General features: G+C 45.0%; 1 protein-coding gene across 1 annotated transcript in view; it reads right to left on the reverse strand.

Annotated features, from left to right (window-relative positions):
• The window catches only part of ACOXL (acyl-CoA oxidase like), a 511,506-nt gene that overhangs the window by 436,844 nt on the left and 52,609 nt on the right, over window positions 1-22,053 (reverse strand). Inside the window, exon 5 of the mRNA XM_044289630.1 lies at window positions 598-696. Coding sequence (XP_044145565.1) covers window positions 598-696 — 99 coding nt within the window. The remainder of the gene's footprint in view (window positions 1-597; window positions 697-22,053) is intronic.

The following is a 22,053-nucleotide window of genomic DNA, read 5'->3' on the forward strand; positions in this document are numbered from 1 at the left end:
GTTGTACAGGCATACGTTTAGGTGTTGTACAGGCATACGTTTAGGTGTTGTACAGGCATACGTTTAGGTGTTGTACAGGCATACGTTTAGGTGTTGTACAGGCATACGTTTAGGTGTTTAGGTGTTGTATAGGCATATGTTTGGGGCATACATTTGGCTTTATGCAGTTCCACCAATCATAATTGCTGAACACAGTGTGCATCTAGGCTAGGCCACAGGTCATCTATAAGTACTAACACATGTCTCACTATACACATAATAGCACACTATCCCATGTTTTTCAATCAGAATGCATAGCATGCAAAACTGTATACATTTAAACAAAACACTGTAAAAAAAAAAAAAACAACATCTAAACTTCTTTGAACTGGTTTAAAATATAAACAAGACCATGGGAAATCTGTTCCCGTACAGCACTGTGCTGACTCATGAGGATGTCTACATGTCAGAATTCAGATTAACAATTATGCAGCACTTCTTCTTTTTATATATTGGGAAACGGAAACCAGAAGTGTCCATTAAGGCTAAACTATTAGAAATGTCAAAATATGTTTTTGTCTACAAGATACCGCATATATCTAAAAATGGCTTACTTACCTGTGTCACTGGATCAAACACAGCCTCGGTCAATATCCCTCTTACATTACTGCCATGACCTCGCTCTGTCATTGCAAACATCCCTGTAAATTCCTGATTCTGTTAAGAAGGGGAAAAAAAGGAAATACACAATTTGAATAAGCATTTTTTTATATTCTGCTAATATGTTCTCATACATTCCATTTTTGATTCATTTTTATATGTATTAATGGCATTCATTTCTTTTAAAGCAGTTTTCCAGGAGATTTGGTAGTACTAGGGGTGTCTACACTAGACACTAAATGCCTTTGTGGCATTTTATATAGATTTTTCTACTGCAATTATTGTGAACAGTAAAGTGAACTTTCCAAAGTTATAAAATGATGAAATTTATAAAGATTTAGGGGGTCATTTACTAACAGAAATGTGTCTATTTTTGGGGCATGGCATGGAGCGATGAAGGCAACAAGCTGGCAGGCTCGTCTCATTTATCATTTTCTACGCCTGTTTTAGACGTAGAAAATGGTCTAAATTTAAGCCAGCAAGGGAGATGGCATAGATTTAGACCGGCAGTTAACTTGCCAAAGTTATGTAGAGGCCGGCGCCTCTTCATATCTGTGGCAGACCCACCCCCAGAGCACTGAGTTATTAAGAATGGTGTCTAAAACGCCGGTCTTAATAAATAACTCCCTTAATATTTTCCTTACCTTGTAAAAGGAATGTATCATCAGAAAATAACCTATTGTTTAAATCTTTCCTTTAATGTTAAAAATATTTGTAAAACATTTTTTGGTGGTTATTTTTAATTTTCTATGTCAAACATCTATACTAACAAAGAAAAAAAAAAGACATAAGATCCTGTAGTTTTCATATTGGCACCACTTCTTGGTTTCTATGGACCTCTTTACTGCAGCTATATTATTATTATTATTATTATTATTATTATAGGCAGGACTAGAATAACAGATTTTTTATATATATATATATATATATATATATATATATATATATATATATATATATTTATATAGATATAGAGGATCCACCATTAACAAGTGATATCACAGAATATTTACTCCCTCCTAACCTCTGCAGAGGTGACATAACATGTACATGCACATCTAGTACATGTACAATGGAGTGGTAAAATCCATGCCATAAATTCATGGCATGCTTGCTTTTCTATGGCAGAATTTTTCTGCTATGTGTGGCTGCCGTTTTCTGGACCCAATCCACATGTACTGTACAGTTATTTGCTGCAGATTTACTATGCATAATCCACACTGCAATTCTGTTACATCTCACCCTCACCTTTACACAGTAATAGAAAAGGTTGTAAAAAGATACAGATCAATGAAGTCCAAGCTATATAATTCTACATTACTGATGCCATTTACCCCGTATTAGGTAAAAAAAATAAAAAATTCTAACTCCAAATAATAAAATCTGAATAAATCTCTGGTCAAACAAACCCTCTCCAGCAATCTAGTTCTCAAAACTTGCTACATTATTACTTTAAAAAAAAAAAAGAAAAAAAAAACTTTTGATAAGTCAAGGGCAAAGTTATGATCAATAGGAGCTCCAGGTGCTGATACCTCTACCGATCACCGAAGTCGAGGAGAGAGAAGTACTCACTCAGAGTGCTGTCTCTCCTCACTGCTGGAGACGGGTTCATTAAGCTCATCTTCCGCAGGAAGGAGAGAGTCCACAGTTCTTCTATTCCCTTCGTGTATGCTGGTTTTACAAGAAACCAGTAAATAGAAAGGGAGGAGAGGAAAGAGGGGATTGCAGCTGCAGAATCTCTTCATCTGTGAGTCTACATGCTATGAGAGAGACCAGAAGTGGGTAAACATATGATGGGCTCAGAGTGCTGTGCACAGCCCGTAGTGCTCCTTCTCCCTTCCTGCAAGTTACATGCTAGTTTTACAAGAAACCAGTAAACAGACAGTGGAAAGGGGGAAAGAGGGGCTTGCAGCTGCAGTTTCTATTTGTCTGCGAGTCCATACGCTGTGAGAGACACCATACGTAGGTAGACATGCTGGGCTCATAAGCTGTCCACAGAACTAAGTGATTTTTTCTTCATAATCTGACAATTCTAAACACATGCAAGGAAATGTGAAACAGAAACCATGCAAAGGAATGGAAAAACCCTAAATACACAGGTTATTCATAATTTTATAGAAACTACATACATATACTAATACTAATATACAATTACAATTGTATAATGAGCAATTTATATTTAAAATGAAAGACATGACTTAACAATTAACCCCACCACAGACTTGCAATTTAATTGGTTTTGTGTATTGCAAAAGACACAAAATGACAATTCATCATAACATGTTTCCATTTTATATTCTTGGTCTGGATCTAGAGGTGGATTTACACGTGCCGAGGAACGCTTCCTTCCTGACCGTCGGCTGCTCATTCATTGAAGGTTAAGCGCTGCATTTCCATAGAATGATCACCTCCACAGTATGAGGATGAGGGATCGCTATTGCTCATAAATTGTAAACAAATCATATATTTATTTATTTTTATTATGAAAAATGTCTTAATTTAAACAAATCAAATTCCCCCGAAACCCGGGGGTTGTGCTTCGTACTCCATGTTGCCTGGGAGTGTTTGATGCACGCTTACTGGGAAACTGGGTAGAGTGGGGTGGGTCACTACTAAGTTTTGCTGTGGGGTCCTAAGAAACCTGTGTACACCCTGTCAGAACTATTGGGTATGAATAAGGTCCATAAGTATAAGGCCTATATAAGAGTATGGACATGAGCCTAAGGGACAACCATTTTGTCTTATTTTAAAAGGCAGAGTGAGTTCAGGATTTTCTTTACTCTGAAATTGCTTACCTAAGGTTTACGATATGTACCAAAGTGTTTACCTAAGGCTGTTTTTGTGAGAAGGAGATGTCCCAAGGTCTAATGAAATGTAATTGCCTAGATAAGTGTCATGGAACCATGAACCAGACGTACAACAAGAGATAAGTGGAAATAAGAAGGCTTTATTGAAAATCAAGCTGTGAGGCAAAAGTCCAAACGGATGGCTAAACCGAAGCAGGGTCTTGCGAAGCCAGAGGTCAGGAACCAGAAGGGTAGTCAGACGAAGCCTGGATCAGGAACCAGCAGGGTAGTCAGACGAAGCCTGGATCAGGAACCAGCAGGGTAGTCAGACGAAGCCAGGATCAGGAACCAGAAGCAGCAGCAGTCTTAGAAGCATGTGAACACAGGAGGACCAAGCAAGGAACTGAAGCCACAGACCTCCTATATATATGAGCTAGGCATCCAGCTCCTCCCAGTGGGAAGGAGAAGCCGCAGGGTGGGAGGCTACAAGAAATCCAGAAACCAAGATGGCCGCCAGCACATGTCAAACGAAGGAGAACAGCAGAAGGTAAGACCATGACAGTACCTCCCCCTCAAGGGCCCCTCCTCCGCGGAGTAAAGAACGGTTTCTGAGGGAAGCGTGCGTGGAAGGCTCGGAGCAAGGCAGGAGCATGGACATCTGCGGAGGGAACCCAGGAACGCTCCTCTGGACCATAACCACGCCAATGGACCAAAAACTGCACCCGACCGCGGACCAGGCGTGAGTCCAGGATATTGCTCACCTCATACTCCTCACGATTGCCCACTTGGACCGGACGAGGCCGAGGAACCGAGGAAGTGAAACGATTACACACCAGTGGCTTCAACAGGGAGACATGAAACACGTTGGAGATCCGCATGCCAGGAGGAAGCGCAAGGGCATAGGCTACCGGGTTTACCCTGCGAAGCACTCGGAAGGGACCAACAAAGCGAGGCGCCAGCTTGGGAGTGGGCACTCGAAGGTTGAGGTTGCGGGTGGACAACCATACGCGGTCTCCGACCTGGTAGGAAGGAGCGGGCGCTCGTCTGCGATCAGCCTGGAGTCTCTGGCGCTGCGCAGAGACCTCAAGGGACCTCTGGATCTGTACCCAAGAAGCACGTAGGACGGAAAGGTGATCCTCCACAGCCGGAATATCCTGGGGAGAGAATACCTCCGGTAACACGGCAGGTTGGAACCCATAATTGGCCATGAAGGGAGACGTCCCAGAGGAAGAGTTCACCGCTGTGTTCCTGGCAAACTCAGCCCAAGGCAGGAGGTCAACCCAATTGTCTTGGTGATCGGAGACATAGCAATGAAGGAATTGCTCCAAGGCCTGATTGGATCGTTCTGCGGCCCCATTGGACTGAGGGTGGTAGGCCGAGGAGAAAGAGAGATGAATCCCCAACTGGGAGCAAAAGGAGCGCCAGAACCTGGACACAAACTGACTCCCCCGATCCGACACAATCTCCTTGGGCAAACCGTGCAACCGGAAGACCTCCCTGGCAAAAATCGTGGCCAACTCTCGTGCAGAGGGTAACTTCTTGAGAGGAACACAGTGGCACATTTTGGAAAACCGATCCACAATCATGAGAATGACCGTATGGCCTCGGGATGCAGGGAGGTCCACAATGAAATCCATCCCCAGGTGTGACCATGGACGCTCCCCGGTGGCTATGGGTTGCAAAAGGCCCAACGGACGGTGCCGAGGGGATTTACTCTGGGCACAAACGGAGCATGCCGCTACATATGCGGCGATGTCGGAACGTAGAGAAGGCCACCAGAACAGACGTGAAACAGCCCAGGACAGCTGATTCTTTCCAGGATGCCCCGCAGCCTTGGAGTTATGGTAGGTTCGCAACAACCGAGTGCGCAACTCCTCAGGCACAAAACATCTGCCGTTGGGATCTCCCAGAGGGAGCACCAGATTGAGCCGCCAAAATCTGCTCACCCAGGGGAGAGGTCAGGCTGGTGCGAATGGCGGCCAGGATCTGATTCGGAGGTATGACCGAAGTCGGAATCGACTCCTCCCCGGACAGCTCGGAGTACTGCCGTGATAAGGCATCCGCTCTGATGTTCTTGGAACCGGGTAGGTAGGAGACCACGTAATTAAAACGTGACAAGAACAGAGCCCATCTGGCCTGACGTGGTGTCAATCTCTTGGCCTCAGAGAGGTAGGTCAGATTCTTGTGGTCCGTCAGGATGAGAACCGGAACCACCGAGCCCTCGAGCAAGTGCCTCCATTCTTTAAGGGCCTGCACGATGGCCAATAACTCCCTGTCACCAATCTGATAGTTGCACTCCGCGGAAGACAGTTTCCGGGAGTAAAACCCACAAGGAAGCAGAGGACCCTCTGGTGTTCTACGCTGAGACAGAAGGGCGCCTACTCCCGTCTCAGACGCGTCCACCTCGAGGACAAAAGGCAACCCAGGGTTGGGATGCGACAGAATCGGAGCCGACACAAAGGCGGACTTTAGAGCCTCAAAAGCTCGGATGGCATCGAGCGGCCAGACCTGGGGATTACTGCCCTTCCTGGTCAGATCCGTGAGAGGCTTGGCTAGCATGGAAAAGTCCCTGATGAACTTCCGATAATAATTGGCGAAGCCCAAAAAGCGCTGCAGGGCACGAAGACCACTGGGCTGAGGCCACTGTAAGACAGCCGAAACCTTCTCAGGATCCATGGAGAACCCCTCAGCGGAAATGATGTAACCTAAGAAGGTTACCTGGGATCGGTGAAATTCGCATTTCTCAAGCTTACCGAACAGCTTGTTCTCTCGTAACCGTTGCAACACTCGTCTGACATCCAGAATGTGGGCCTCCATGGATTCAGAATATACCAAGATGTCATCCAAATAGACCACCACACACTGCTGCAACAGGTCACGGAAAACATCGTTGATGAATTCCTGGAAGACTGCGGGCGCATTGCACAACCCAAAGGGCATAACCAAGGATTCATAATGACCGGTCCTGGTGTTAAACGCGGTCTTCCACTCATCGCCCGCCTTGATCCTTACCAGGTTATATGCCGCCCTCAGGTCGAGTTTGGTAAAGACCGTGGCCCCTTTGAGGCGATCGAACAGCTCGGAAATCAAGGGTATCGGGTAAGCGTTCTTGATCGTGATGCGATTGAGACCCCTGTAATCGATGCAAGGCCTCAACTCACCGCCCTTCTTTTTCACAAAGAAAAATCCAGCCCCTGCCGGGGACGAGGATTTGCGAATGTGTCCGCGTGAAAGCGCCTCCCTCACGTACTCCTCCATGGCCTCATTCTCCGCTACCGACAGTGGATAGACTTTGCCACGAGGAGGAACGGCACCAGATTGTAACTCTATGGCACAATCGTATGGGCGGTGCGGAGGTAGGGCAACCGCACGCACCTTATCGAATACATCCCGCTACTCCTCGTATTCAGGAGGCAACAGAGAGTCCGAGGAAGTACACAGCAACTTGACAGACCCATGGATGCAACTAGCCCCACACTGCGGTGACCACGAAAGGATCTCGGCCGATCTCCAATCGAAAGTCGGATTATGCTTCTGGAGCCAGGGGTACCCCAAGACCACCGAGTAGTGTGGAGACGAAATAACCTGGAGACAGACCGACTCTCTGTGAACGGCACCAATGGCCATCCCCACTGGAAGGGTCTCATGCGTCACGTGTGGCGGCAGAAGGGGTCTGCCGTCTATCGCCTCAAGAGCCAGTGGGGAACCTCGAGGCTGCAGAGGAATGGAATTGGCGGCAGCGAACACACTATCAATGAACAAACCACCAGCACCAGAGTCCACCAACGCCTGGGTCGTCACCGAGCCCCCGACCCAGGAGAGGACAACAGTAATCAGTGGTTTGTCAACACGGGAAACCGGGGACGAGGAGACTCCACCCAAGATCTGCCCCCGACAGGATCTCAGGTGCGAGCGTTTCCCGGACGGTTCGGGCATGCCAACCGAAAATGCCCACCGAGACCACAGTACATGCATCGGCCCTCGCGTCTCCGGAGTGCCCTCTCCCCCTCGGACAGGCGAGCAAACCCCAGCTGCATGGGTTCACCCCCAGACAAGTCATCCCCAGGAGGTGTGGGAGGAGAGGGAGGCACGGGTGGGACAGCAAACGTAGGCGCCAATCTGTTAGGAGACCTCCGCAGGCTCTCCTTAAAGGAAGGTCTCTCCCTGAGTCTGGTGTCAATCAAAATCAGGAAAGAAATAAGAGACTCGAGCTCCACTGGTAGGTCCTTAGCTGCAACCTCATCCTTCAAGGCATCCGAGAGACCATGAGAGAAAGCAGCGACCAGAGCCTCATTATTCCAGCCCACCTCTGCTGCCAGGGTACGAAACTCAATGGCGTATTCAGCTACGGATCGTGAACCCTGTCTGATGGACATAAGGAGCTTCGCAGCAGAGGCAGCACGAGCCGGCACATCGAATACCTTCCGAAGAGAAGCAACAAAACCGGAAAACTCGGCAACCACCGGATTGTTGTTCTCCCATAAAGGGCTGGCCCAGGCCAAGGCCTTGTCCGAGAGCAGCGAGATCAAGAAGCCCACCTTTGATCTCTCAGTAGGAAAGGCATGTGGCAGCAACTCGAAATAAATGCCCACCTGGTTAAGGAAACCTCGGCACTGAGTTGGCTCTCCCCCAAAGCACTGTGGAAGGGGGGCAGAACCGGTCATACCCCGAAACACCGCAGGCGCAGCAACAGGTGTCGGGGTAGACTCTGGCGCAACAACCGGAGCGGCAGTAGGAGCGGGCCCAGGAGCGACAACCGACCCATCGGCAACGGAAGCTAAATGAGCTGTGCGTTCAAGCAGGGTTTGCAACGCCACAGCGAACCGACCCAACAGGTGATCCTGCTGATCAAGTCTGGCAACCAGCGTAGGTAGCGAGGATGGCCCTGTACCGTCAGAATTCATGGCTTGGTCCTAATGTCATGGAACCATGAACCAGACGTACAACAAGAGATAAGTGGAAATAAGAAGGCTTTATTGAAAATCAAGCTGTGAGGCAAAAGTCCAAACGGATGGCTAAACCGAAGCAGGGTCTTGCGAAGCCAGAGGTCAGGAACCAGAAGGGTAGTCAGACGAAGCCTGGATCAGGAACCAGCAGGGTAGTCAGACGAAGCCTGGATCAGGAACCAGCAGGGTAGTCAGACGAAGCCAGGATCAGGAACCAGAAGCAGCAGCAGTCTTAGAAGCATGTGAACACAGGAGGACCAAGCAAGGAACTGAAGCCACAGACCTCCTATATATATGAGCTAGGCATCCAGCTCCTCCCAGTGGGAAGGAGAAGCCGCAGGGTGGGAGGCTACAAGAAACCCAGAAACCAAGATGGCCGCCAGCACATGTCAAACGAAGGAGAACAGCAGAAGGTAAGACCATGACAATAAGACAATGTATTAGAAATGTGCTGAGTTCTGATGATTTTCAGTGAATAGAAAGACTCTAATTATATTATCAATTTTAATAGGCGTGCCGAATATATAGTATATATATATATATATATATATATATATATAGAGTATGGTCCTTATAGCTATATTCAGTTTTAAGATTAGAAACTAGGTACAAATTCCTCTGTCATTTTTAGAATCTCTCTCAGTGTAACACACAAGTTAATTATTTCTCTCCTTGAGGTTTTCTTGAATGGAGAAATGTGGACACAGGTGATCATGAACAAACCTTGTCTTTTCCAAGAACAATGAATTAGAATAGTCATGTTTATCTTGATTTAATTAGGTCTGGTCAAAAGATTTAAGGATAAACAAGGTGGTTGACTAAGTATAAAAGTCATTGTCTATTCAAGATCTTCTCAAGGTTTTGTCTGAAACCTTAGATAAAATTAATGCTAGTATATAAATAAAAGAATGAAGTGAGTGCTTCGACTTTGGTATGGAGTACTAGTACCATCTAGTGTTAGGGTAACAAAGATTAGGGAGGTTCTATTAATTATAAAGTGAGGTCACTAGTTAATGATAAAACGTGGCCAAGCCCTTTCTAAGATAGGATAAAAAGATGGTATGGGCTGACAGAAAGGATCGATCTCTAGAGCTCCCTAGCTCTCTCTCTGACCATCTTCAAAAGACCAGATCCAGCCCTGACCACCTTTTCAGTCATTGGAGGCAGCCATCTTAGAACCATTGAAACTGATTTCTGCTAGCTGACATTTTGGTATAGTATAACCTTACCTATATTTTATAGGATAATTAATTAATATAATACATATCTATATATATTCAATTAACCATACCTTGTGTATAGTATCTGTTTTGGAATAAGATTGGGGTGTACCTGCAGCATCATCCTGAAAATTAATCCAATACAGGGAGATTGAAAATATACTGGTGAAAACACTGTATTATCTCCAAGGAATTGAATTCAGTTCTAGACCAGTATGGTTGATTATATATATATATATATATATATTTGTATAGATAAAAGATAAACCAGATTTGGGTTTAATCGGACATTTGTCGGCTGAGAGAAATCAAGTATTAAATTGATTTTAAATATAATTGAGGGGTATCATTATAAGAAGGCATAATTGTGTATATATATATTCTCAATTATTTTTGACTTTATCACTATTTTGCATATCATTGATTGAATTTTATTATCACCAATTATTATATATATTATTTTGCACTATAAATTGTATTAATAAATTACATATATATTTTGTCTATAACTGGGTTTTGTCTTCCAATTCAACGCAGATCACGAGCTTGTTTTAGCTTGATATTTATGATAATAAGTTAGAATCTCCTTTATTACAGATTTTAATTTATTCACATAAATAATATAGACTGTCAATCGGAGACAGCATAAATATTCCGACAACCCCTTCTGTGAGACCAAATTACTGGCAAGAGAAGGGCACATTCTGCTCCTAGACCAGTGCTTCTCAATAATTTTCTGTCATGCCCCCCTAGGAAGAAGAAAACACTGTTACAGGGGGATCTGTGGCTGGTACTAGTATATATATGTGCCATCCACAGACCCCCCCACCCCATAACAGTGCCATCCACAGTGCCCCCCCAGCCCATAACAGTGCCATCCACAGACCCCCACCCCTTAACTGTGCCATCCACAGATTCCGTGTGTCCGCCGCCGCCGTTTAAAGTTATTAAACATGCCCCATCACTCCTAATAGTACCGTATATCCGAATTTCTTCTGTATAATACCGGCAGGCGGGCCGGACGGCCGACGCGTCCCTCAGTGACGTCACTTGTCTGCGCCGCCTGCTTCATTCATAAAGCAGGCGGCGCAGGCACGTGACATCACTGAGGGACGCGCCGGCCGCCCGGCCTGCCAGCATTATACAGAAGAAATTCGGATATACGGTACTATTAGGAGTGAGGGGGGCATGTTTAATAACTTTTAATTCAATAATACATTTTATATTAGTATACCGGAGGGAGCGGTGGGGCGGGGCTATAGTACAGTGACCGCACCGCCCCACTGCTATTGCCGGCCCTCAGCTCCTCCTCCCAGTCCCTCCCCCGGCCCCTGCTCCGTATATCGCGTCCAGCGCCTGCGCCTGATCAGAGGAAGGGAGATGAGCGCTTCCACAATGGAAGCGCTCATCTCCCTGCCGCATATTACACTGCGAGCTGTCGGACGCCCGGCGCCCAGCCCGCACACCCCAAAGGCCGGCCCTGAACGAGCCCCCCTTTACGGAGCCTGGCGCCCCCCCTGGATAGGCATTAAACTGACTCAAAGAACACCACTAGATTTCTGGATAACAGCTTTGTGTAGATGTACATAATGCATATTAGGTTCAACTACTCATTCATTTCACTTTGTTTGGAGGTGCTGGCTAACTTTATTTTTTTGTATTGTAAATGTGGGAAAACGGAATCCCTCCATCCTGGTCGCACTCTGCTGACATCTGTCTGTTTTTTATTAGTTGGTTCTTGCCTACCATGAGTCAATTTTGCAAGGCTAGGGACAACTGGTGAATCATGTAGGGACCCATGTAATTGATGTTACCTTGTCATGGCAGGTGGGCTCACACAATTTGATCAAAATGTGAGCTAAGAAACTAAAATTTATAAAGTATAGTAATTAAAGCAATAATGCAAAATAATGCTAAATATATATATATTTTTTATTTTATTTATTTATTATTATTTTTTTTTGCACTGCAGTTACAGAATATATGCACCTGCTTATTTATTTCACTTTGTTTGGAGGTGCAGACTAACTTTCTTATTTGCACTGTGCAGATATTACACACAAACAGGGAAAATGGTTGCAGAATATTATTAAGTATTCATAAGGTTTAGTTGGAGAAGAACTATTAACCTTAGTCACGCAGAACAATTTTTGTATTTCACAGACATCCTCCCCACACATTGCAAAAGTGAAACTTCTTCTTTTTTTTTTTTTTTAGCAGAGGCCAAATAGACAAATCTATTTCTCCCCGCACATTTTGCAACTAAGGCCATTTTCTAAGAACTAGACCAGTTAGCCAGAAGAATAACAATAACATGAGAAACATGCACAAATTACTACAAATCACAGTAATCATACACTGTATATGCCCTAATTCATTCTTCGACCTGCAGCTTCAAAGCTAGCAAACATCTCTAAGGCCGCCCATACAAAACATAGCCCGAGCAGTGGCATCTGCATTCAGCTCACTGCTAATTTCCAGGTGGCATTTGTACATACAAGCAGCATGCACGGGTGCTGGACAACAAATACAAGTGTGGCCCAGCAAATAGTGGTAAGCCTCATGATCCCACTGCCATGAGCGCACTCTAAAAATGTAGTCATTATCTTCAGCATAAAACTTAATTACCCTTAAAGTGATACAGTAACCAGGAGTAAGGATGAGAAAACTTTGCTATTTTTCGGATGGCAGGCAAACCCGAATATTTTCACATTCATTTCAAACGAATCAATTAGAATGGCGCATAGCCCCGTTTTAATGCACATGTCAGTGGGAAAAACCACTGCGGAGGAAGAAGAAGAATTCTCACATGATCCTAAGAGGAAGTGGGTGGGAGTGATTGCCCTGATTAGCTCCCAGGCTGACAGAAAGTCTGGATGAGCCAATCAGTGCTGCAGCAGGCGGGGAGGTGCCCTAGCAGAATAACAGGACGCCATCCATTCTGTGCTGGGCTGTGAATAACGGTGGGTGGGTCTTATAGTGTCTGCAAGAAAAATGATCTTAGGGAGTCAGGGAGAGTGAAAAAACAAATCATCGACAGTCAGAAATCAATCAAGCTTGTATTCTACTGCCGGGGACAGGCTGTAATTACAAAAAAGAAGAATTGTGTGTATAGAAGAGGAACAAAAGATAAAGAGAAAAAAATAAGCATCAAAAAAAGGGAAGGGGAGGGAAGTTTTTTTTGGGAAAGGGGGCGGGGGAAATTGGAGAAATGGAAGGGTGGGTGAGGGATTTTTTAGGCGGGAAGGGGTAGGGTTGGGCGATATACCGGTATCACGATATACCGCGGTATTAAAAAAAATGGTGATATGGCGATATCGCTGTTTCCTAAATACCGCGGTATATTTCGTGACGTCATCGCTTTAAAAACTGCATCCGCGGCTGCCCTCCCCCATCATTATCTACCAGTTTCTTCCAGCAGCGGCTCCTCCTGCTTGCTCCGAATGTGCTGTCTCCGCCCACCGACCGACGTCTCACGTCGGAATCAGGTGACGCCCCCAGGCTGAGTTGAGCAGCGCAGTACAGCAGCGACTGCTGAGTCGGCTCAGTCTCCAGTGAACCGAAGGTCAGGAGGGACTTACAATGTATAGTTATTGCAGGGACTCAGATAATTGTCTGAGAGTTTATTAGTTAAAAGAATCGAATGAGTCAGAGACGTGTCACCGAGTCCCTGCCAGGCTTCCTGCTCTGCTACATGCTACACTGCTGCATGCACCCTGTACACACACACAGCTCTGCTGCATGCACCCTGTAAACACTCCCCCGGACGGACTTGTCAGGAGACAGGGAGCCGCAGAGCAGGAAGCCTGGCAGGGACTCGGTGACACGTCTCTGACTTATTCGATTCTTTTAACTAATAAACTCTCAGACGATTCTCTGAGTCCCTGCACGACTCCCCCTGTGCTGTGAGTCAGTGCTGGACTGCTGGCTGCCTCTGATTGGTTGGAGGGTTGGGGAGGGGCGGGGCTAGCTTCCACTGGAGGCTCCTATTACACTGCCTGCTGCTGCCTCTATGCTAATCGCAGTGAGCCATCATGAGTCCCTCCAGTACCTCCCCCATGACATGATGAACAAGGAGGAATTATGGTGGTGGCAGGCAGGTGGCAAGTCACAGTCACACAGGTGACCATAAGACATGGGGGGCAGCTTCTGCCCCCCACAAGCCCCATACTGTATGTAATGTCTCCTTTTGTGGCTGCTGCCGGCTGCCCCCCATACTGTAATGTCTCATTGCGGCTGCGCTGCTGCCCCCAATACTGTAATGTCTCCTTGTGGCTGCGCTGCCGCCCCCATACTGTAATGTCTCCTTGTGGCTGCGCTGCTGCCCCCCATACTGTAATGTCTCCTTGTGGCTGCTGCTCTCATCATGTCTCCTGCAGGCTGCTGCCCCATAGTCCATTATAACGTCTCCTTGTGGCCCCCCATACAGTATAACATCTCCTTGTGTCCCCCCATACAGTATAACGTCCCCTTGTGTCCCCCCCATACAGTATAATGTCCCCTTGTGTGTCCCCCCCATACAGTATAATGTCCCCTTGTGTCCCCCCATACAGTATAACGTCTCCTTGTGGTCCCCCATACAGTGTAACGTCTCCTTGTGGCTACCCCCATACAGTATAACGTCTCCTTGTGGCTACCCCCATACAGTATAACGTCTCCTTGTGGCTGCCCCATACAGTATACCGTCTCCTTGTGGCTGCCCCCATACAGTATAAAGTCTCCTTGTGGCCCCCCATACAGTACAACGTCTCCTTGTGTTTTTTTCTTTAAAACTGGTATTTATCGCGATATATATCATTATCGCGATAAATTTTTTTATATCGTTATCGTCTGAATATTTTTGATATCGTCCAACCCTAGGAAGGGGTGCCAGAGGATGTCAAAGCGAAAATCAAAAGATCAAAGGATGAAATGGTGAGGCTGCTCACACCAAGCAACAGTCTGACTAGCAGGCTGTAGTGGACAAGACTTGAAGGAAAAGAAAGAGATAATAGTGGAGCGCCAAAACAAGATACAGAAAGGCAAGAAATGAAAAGCTATAGCAATCAAGAGTCTAGCCATAGGGTGTCAAGGTAGGGACCATAGAATCCCAAGATGACATGTTAAAAACCCTTATAAGGTGATGAACACCCGATACCCGGGTGGATCCAGTAGGTGAGTACTTAAAAGGATATATCTTAAGAAGTTAAAACTTAAGGTCCCTACCTTGACACCCTACGGCTAGACTCTTGATTGCTCTAGCTTTGTATTTCTTGCCTTTCTGTATCTTGTTTTGGAGCTCCACTATTCTCTCTTTCTTCTCCTTCAAGTCTAGAAGAGGAACAAGCAGGGAAGCGGTCAGCCAGGGAGGAAGGAGTGAGGAGCAAAGCCTGACTCTGTGCCTTCTACTAGAACGGCACCTGCTGCAAACCTCAAAAGCAGCTACCTGCAATGGCATCCTTTTATTTTATTTTTACAGAAATCCTTTTTTGGGGGGTGGGGGTGGAATAAGCGTAAACTGTACAAAATGTGTTTTACCATATAGAATACTAGTGAGATCTCTGTGCCAGGTCATCTCACATATTTAGTTTACACTTCTTCATCAGGTGATCCCGTTGTTCTTGCAGGCACCACCGATCATGGCTTCTGGGCAGCAGATCATGCTGTCTAAACAGCGATCTGCTGCTCAGAAACCATGAATCTGTATGAGGTCAAGGGATCGCAATAGCAATCCCTTATTCTCATATAGTGAAGAAGATTGCTACAGTGAGCCTGTTTAAATCCAAGTTAAGGCATCCTATAAGTGTGCTGGTAACTAAACTGGATTAGGAATCCAGGTCCCTGTTTTTCTGATCAGTGGGGTCCCAGCGGTAGGATCGCTGCAGGATAGGAAATAACATCACACAAATGGAATACCACTTTAAGTCTGCATTGGCATACTCTGCACCAGATTTATCAAATGTTGCACACTGTTTGCTAAATTTGGCGCATAATCAAATGCTTCTCTAGTTTTCTATACCATCCCCCTACTAGAGTTAATTCAGGGGGCTATTTTGTGACTTGTTAAAAAAGTATCAGTCCAATTTCCCACACACATTCCAAAACAGGGGTAAATGGAGAAAAAATGCAAAAAGTCACACAATTTTTGCACAAGTAAGCCCAAAAAGTTGCAGAACCCCTACTTCACGACTTTTTGAAACGAGAATTCTGGAGTGCAGGGATTGATAAATTCCCCTCCTTATTTCTAGCCTACATACTTAGCTTTTATTAAATAGATGCTAACATCTCAACAAACTTTGCATAAACAGTACAAATGAATATAAGAAAATTTGTAACATATGTTATTAGCGAACTTGCCTCTTTCTCCACTTAACAGGCTTGTTTCCTCCTGTGTCCTAAAATGATCATTAACTCTAAATGCACTACTAAATCCCTTTTGAGGGAGGAGGCAGACTCGCTACGGGATCAGATTACATGCTACTTATAGAAATCTATGGAGAGGGGAGGGAGGTGGAGAGAGAGGCAGAAAGACATACAGAGAAGCTGCTGAATGCTATAGTCAATTTTCTATCTCACCTCAGTACTGGACTCCCAGCTATAATGCTCAGAACTCTGAATAATGTCCTCCATATAGCTATTGCTTCTGAGGATATACTACAAAGAGATAAGGAAACTGTCACGGCTGAGGATGGGGAAAATCCTCAGCCGTGAGATGCCAGAAGATGTAAACCCCTGCTCGGCCAGGACGAGAGAATTAGGGAGCAGGTCACCTCCTAACGCATCCCTAATCAGTCCCTAACTCCTAGCTGCATGGGCCGACCTTGAAGGTAGGAGGGCCCATGCTCAGGAACCTCGGATCCCTACTCACCCTCCGCCGGTCCCTGAACTAGGAGTGAAGGGTAAGACGACCTGTTCCTTCTGGACACGGAGGAACAGGAGTCTCACTGGCCAAGCTGCAGGAAAAAGGGGAAAAGAAACAGGCCTATGGATATGGCAGGTGCTGCACTAGTTCCAGCCACCTGCCACCTGCCACAGCCTTGCTGACTGGATCCATGTGCAGGCAAGCTGAAGTCCACAACAATACAAACAGAACTCAGCACACACACATCCACACACAGGAACCCAGATCCATAGATGCACTGAATAACAAAGGAAAACATCAACTTAAACATCACACAAACTTAAACTTAAACTTATGACCACAAGGGTGGCCCCCACTGGCAGGTTATATAAGACAGGAGGCTACTCCAGCTAGTCATGGCTGAAGTACCCCTCAGACTGGAGATAACACTGAGGCTTTATAGGCCCAAGTAGTCACACCCACACAGACACACCCAGTGTTCACACACACAGAAGGGAATTAACCCTTCCAACACCAGGAAGTGTAGTGAGACCACATAAAGGGAAATACACACAGATACTCACTGCAGCTGTTACCGATGACAACGACATGTGTGGCAAACGTGTCCTGGGAGCCGGCCAAAAGGCCGAGACACTGCCACCACATGTACTAACACCAAACGTTGCCACGGGCAGCCACAGATGAAAGGAAAATGTCAGAGTGCACACCAAACATAAAACAGAGTGCACACCAGACATTCAGAGTGCATAAATACACACACACAACTCAGGTGTAACCGCATGCACTTGACAGTAAGCAACCTAGCACCAGCTCCGGCTGCTATACTGCCAAGTACAATCACATGTTGCCAGCGGCAACCACAAGTGAGGCAACAAACTAGCGGCCCTCACCTGTGGCTGAATAACAACACCCAAACCGCAGGCAACAGCATGCGGACACAGGAGTCACGACCATGACCATGGCCGTGACAGAAACATGATCTACTCTTCATTTTGTGCTGTGCATGGGAGACCTCATAGCAGTCTCCACTCACTAGCTCAGGGAAAACTAACAACTGGAGATACAGACTGCAGAGGGAAAAGCTGGAAAAATGCAGAATATAAGTCATATAATGGCCAGACATAGTGTTCCTCATGTACACACATGGCAGTCTATTCTGAAAAGTCCCCTGAAATAAGACATTCCCTTTTAGAACCTGGTGCAATCTCACTATACCGTATCTGTGTAGGTTTACGTATGGTAATACAAATACAATTTTCAAAAGGAAACAGTTTCTATATGTGAACTTGGCCACTATACAAAGGTCAGAAATAAAACCAAACTGAGCAGCAATATATCAAATGTATTAGGTTTCTTTACAGTATTCCTGTGCTGTTTTCTCTTTGAATGACCTCAGATATTATCCCCACAAACAGCACAACATAACTGTTCATCTCAAAACTACAATTATTTTTCCAGTTTTGGCTTTGAATATATTTGGTGTGGAGCCTCAGATGGGTGTTTTCCAATTAATTGGCAAATACCGCGAAGAATAATGTAAAATAGAAGAGAAACCTTTGCAGCTACTGAAGCTTTATTGAACAGCTTCTTGATGAGATGAGTCTATGAAGGAGTGATCACACAGATGACCTCTTCAGGAGAAGTCATCATAGTCAGTGGCTTCGTTTACACAATATGAGGCTTTGGGACATGATCCCATGTTTCAACAAATAGCCCCAAGACATTTTCACTTCCCGACTGTTGCAGAGCAGCAAGCACAGGGCCTGAGGCAGCCAACAGTTTATTTTTCAAGGCTCTCCATCTCAAGTATAATGATGAAATGAAAACGATGTCTGAGGCTCAATTCACTCAGCCAGTGTCTTCTATAAACAATTCTGTATGTTTTATTTGGCCAGATCTTGGTTTTACTAAGCCGCTATAATCTTTTCAGCTTAAATCCAGAAATAAGCTAAAAGCACATTGAATAATATGTTTACGTACTATTACACTACACTTAAAGATGATCTACTCTCCTGACATGTCAGTTTCACTAAATAAATGTATTCTGCCTGAAATAACCATTCTGTAGCATCTTTTCTCTATGTTGTGCTGCCCCTATGTTATTCCTCCTAGGAGTTTATGAATAAATTGGAAACTGGGTGACACCGTGACACTGTCCAATGAGTTAGCGCCAGACTACATAGCGACACACCCCTTTGAAAAAACAGTATGGTAACACCAATTGTCAATTTATTCACAAATTTCTAGGAGGAATAACCACAAGTGGCACAACACAGAGTCAGGCCTCATGCACATGACCGTATTTTCATTGTGCATCCGATCCGCATTTCTACGAATCAAACGCGGATCTATACATTTCTATGGGGCGCAAAAACTGCAGACAGCACACGGCATTCATCCATGTGCTGTCCACATGTGTGCGGCCATGCCGCAACTTATAGAACATGTCCTGTACTTGTCTGCGGACATGAATAGGCATTTTTACAATGGGGCTCGTGAAAAGTGCGGGGTGCACACGGACCAAATACGTATTTTGCAGGTCCGCAATTTCCAGACAAGATGGATACCATCACATGCAGTAGGCCTTATGAAGAAATGATGCTCCACAATTGCTATTTTAAAGGAATTGCAAATATTCACTGAGACAAGTCAGGAGCTATGACAGGTCCTCCTTCAAATACATTGGGATACATTTGCATTTGTCCCAGGCCTCTCTGTCCACTTAAACATTATTTAACTTATTATTTGTCCAATTTATATTAATATGAACTAAATTTACCAACCCCAAATGGAAAAGCCTCTAAAAACCATTTTAATTATTAGAATTATGGCTTGTATGCTACAACATAGTAAACCAATAGCCAAAAACATTGAAATACATAAAAACCACCTGCCTAACATTGTGTAGGTCTTCACAAGACCTCTGAAGATGTCCAGAGGTATCTGGCACCAAGACGTTGGCAGCAGATTCTTAACATCCTGAAAGTTGTGAGATGGGACCACCACAGATTTAATTTATATTCTGAGCACATCGCATAGATGCTTGATTGGACTGATATCTTGGGGATTTTGGAGGCTTTGAACTCATTGCCATCTTCCTCCAACTTTTCCTGAACAATGTTTGCAGTGTGGTAGAGGCACTGACCTGCTGAAAGAGGTCACTGCCATTAGGGAATGCCATTAGCATTTAACGGTCTACTTGGTCCGCAACACTGCTTATTTAGGTACTATGTGTCAAAGCAACATCCACAAGATTGCCAGGACCTAAAGTTTCCTTGCACAAGATTATCCAGAGCATCATACTGCCTCCGGCGGATAGCCTTCTTTCCATGGTGCATCCTGGTGTCATCTCTCAGGTAAGCAACGCACAAACGCCCAGCCATCCGCATGATATAAAATAAAATATGATCTATCAGACCAGGTAGGGGTGAGCGATATGGCCTAAAATCTATATTGCAATATAATTTTAAGCATGTGCGTTATGTGATATATTTCACAATATATTCTGTAAACTTTTTTTTTTTTTACTTTTTATTTAATAACTATTAGCCTCTTTAGGGGCTAGAACCCTTGCCATATTCACCCTGATAGAGCTCTATTAGGGTGAATAGGACTTCACACTCTCCCCGCTGACCATGGCAGTCATGGTTTCAGTAGTGTCCTGGCTGCCATGGTAACGAATCGGAGCCCCGCGATTACACTGCTGGGGCTCCAATCAGAAGCTGCCACCCTGGGGCCACTGCCACCAATGATTAATTGTGTGGAGGGGGGGGGCCCAATTAATATAATACTTTGAAGAGGGGGTGAAGAAGAGAGGGGCTGTGGCCACTGCGCCACCAATGAATATAGTTAATATGCCTGAATACAAACATAGCCTGCATGTGCCGGCCATATCCCGTACCTGGCCTCTATTACTGAGTGCCGTCATCCTCCGCAATTAACCACTCAGGAACTGAGGGGTTAATTGCGGCGGATTGCAGCGCTCAGTCATAGAGGCTGGGTATGGGATATGGCCAGCACATGCAGACTACGTTTCCATTCAGGCATATTAACTATATTCATTGGTGGCGGAGTGGCCACAGTACCTCCCCTCCTCCTCCTCTCTGTTCTCATTGGTGGCGCAGTGGCAACAGTCCCTCCTCCTCCTACTCTCTGTTCTCATTGGTGGCGGAGTGGCCACAGTCCCTCCCCTCCTACTCTGCTCTCATTGGTGGTCAGCGGAAGCCGCACACAGTGGGAAGGGACGGACTCCCTCCTTCTCCACTGTGCCGGCTTAGGAGAACATGGTGCGTGCCGAGAGCGGCGCATTCCATGTTCTACCGCAATATGGCGATATAAACAAAATCTCTATCGTTGGCCAAGTTTATATAGTTTATATTGCATGTCGTCTATATCACCCACCCCTAAGACCAGGGAACCTTTTTCCATTCCCACAATTTGGATGGTCATATGCCCAGTGTAGGAGGCTTTCACAGGAATCGGCATAGGCACTCGTCTGTAGCTATGCAGCATTATACACAGAAGGAGTTATGCACGGTGAGTTATTAAACCTGTCAAAACCAGCTTTACCTTTTTCAGCAATTTGCTCTACAGTAGTTCTTCTGTGGGATCAGGTCAGAGGACCTATCCTTTACTCCCCAAGCACATAATTGAGCCTTGGGCTCCAATGATCCTGTTGTTAGTTCACCAGCAATTGAATACATTAACAAAATGTCAGCATGCCGTTGTTCTAAATGTGCCACATGGCTGAAGTTTCCATTCCTGGCCAATAGATTAAATTCAGCAGCTTTCTGTAATTAAAGGGATTGTGAAGTGGAATAATATTATGATGACCTATCCTTGGGCTTCTGTCAACAGCATCATTTTAGTAAAACAGACTGACCTTCCACATGTGTGTGGCAGTCTTGGTCCCATCCCCATCTTTGGCACTATTTCTGAGAAATATGAACTTTTAACCCTTAAGATACCGGACATTTTTTCATTTTTGCGTTTTCATTCTTCTTCCCCATCTTCCTTGGGCCATAACTATTTTATAATTCAGTTCACATAGCTGTATGAGGGCTTATTTTTGCACCTTTTTAATGCCACCATTAATTATGGCATATAATGTAGTGGGAAGCAGTTAAAAAATTCAAAATGGGGTAGAATTAAAAAAACAAACAAAAAAAAACGCAATTCCTCCACTGTTTTACAGGTTTTGGTACCACCCATGCCCTTTATTCTCTGGGTAAGAATGATTACAACGATACCCCATATGTATAGATTTTTTAATATCTAAATAGTGTAAAAATAAACTTAAACTTATTCTGACCCCCATAACTTTTTTATACTTATGTCTACTGAGCCATTTAGGGGCTCTTTTTTTGCGGAACAATCTGTAGTTTTTATTGATACCATTTTGGAGTGTGCGTGACTTTCTGATCACACCTTATTAAAAATTTTGGATAAGACAATCAAACAAAAGAATGGCAAATCGGCCATTTTGACCATTTTGTCCGTTACACCATTCGCCGTATTGGAAAATTTGTTTTATATTTTAATAGTATGGGCATTTTCGGTCGTGGTGACACCCATGATGTTTATATTTATTGTTATTTAGGTATTTATTTTTTAATTACACG

Source organism: Bufo gargarizans, chromosome 4, assembly GCF_014858855.1.
Source record: "Bufo gargarizans isolate SCDJY-AF-19 chromosome 4, ASM1485885v1, whole genome shotgun sequence".
Classification (NCBI taxonomy): Eukaryota; Metazoa; Chordata; class Amphibia; order Anura; family Bufonidae; genus Bufo; species Bufo gargarizans.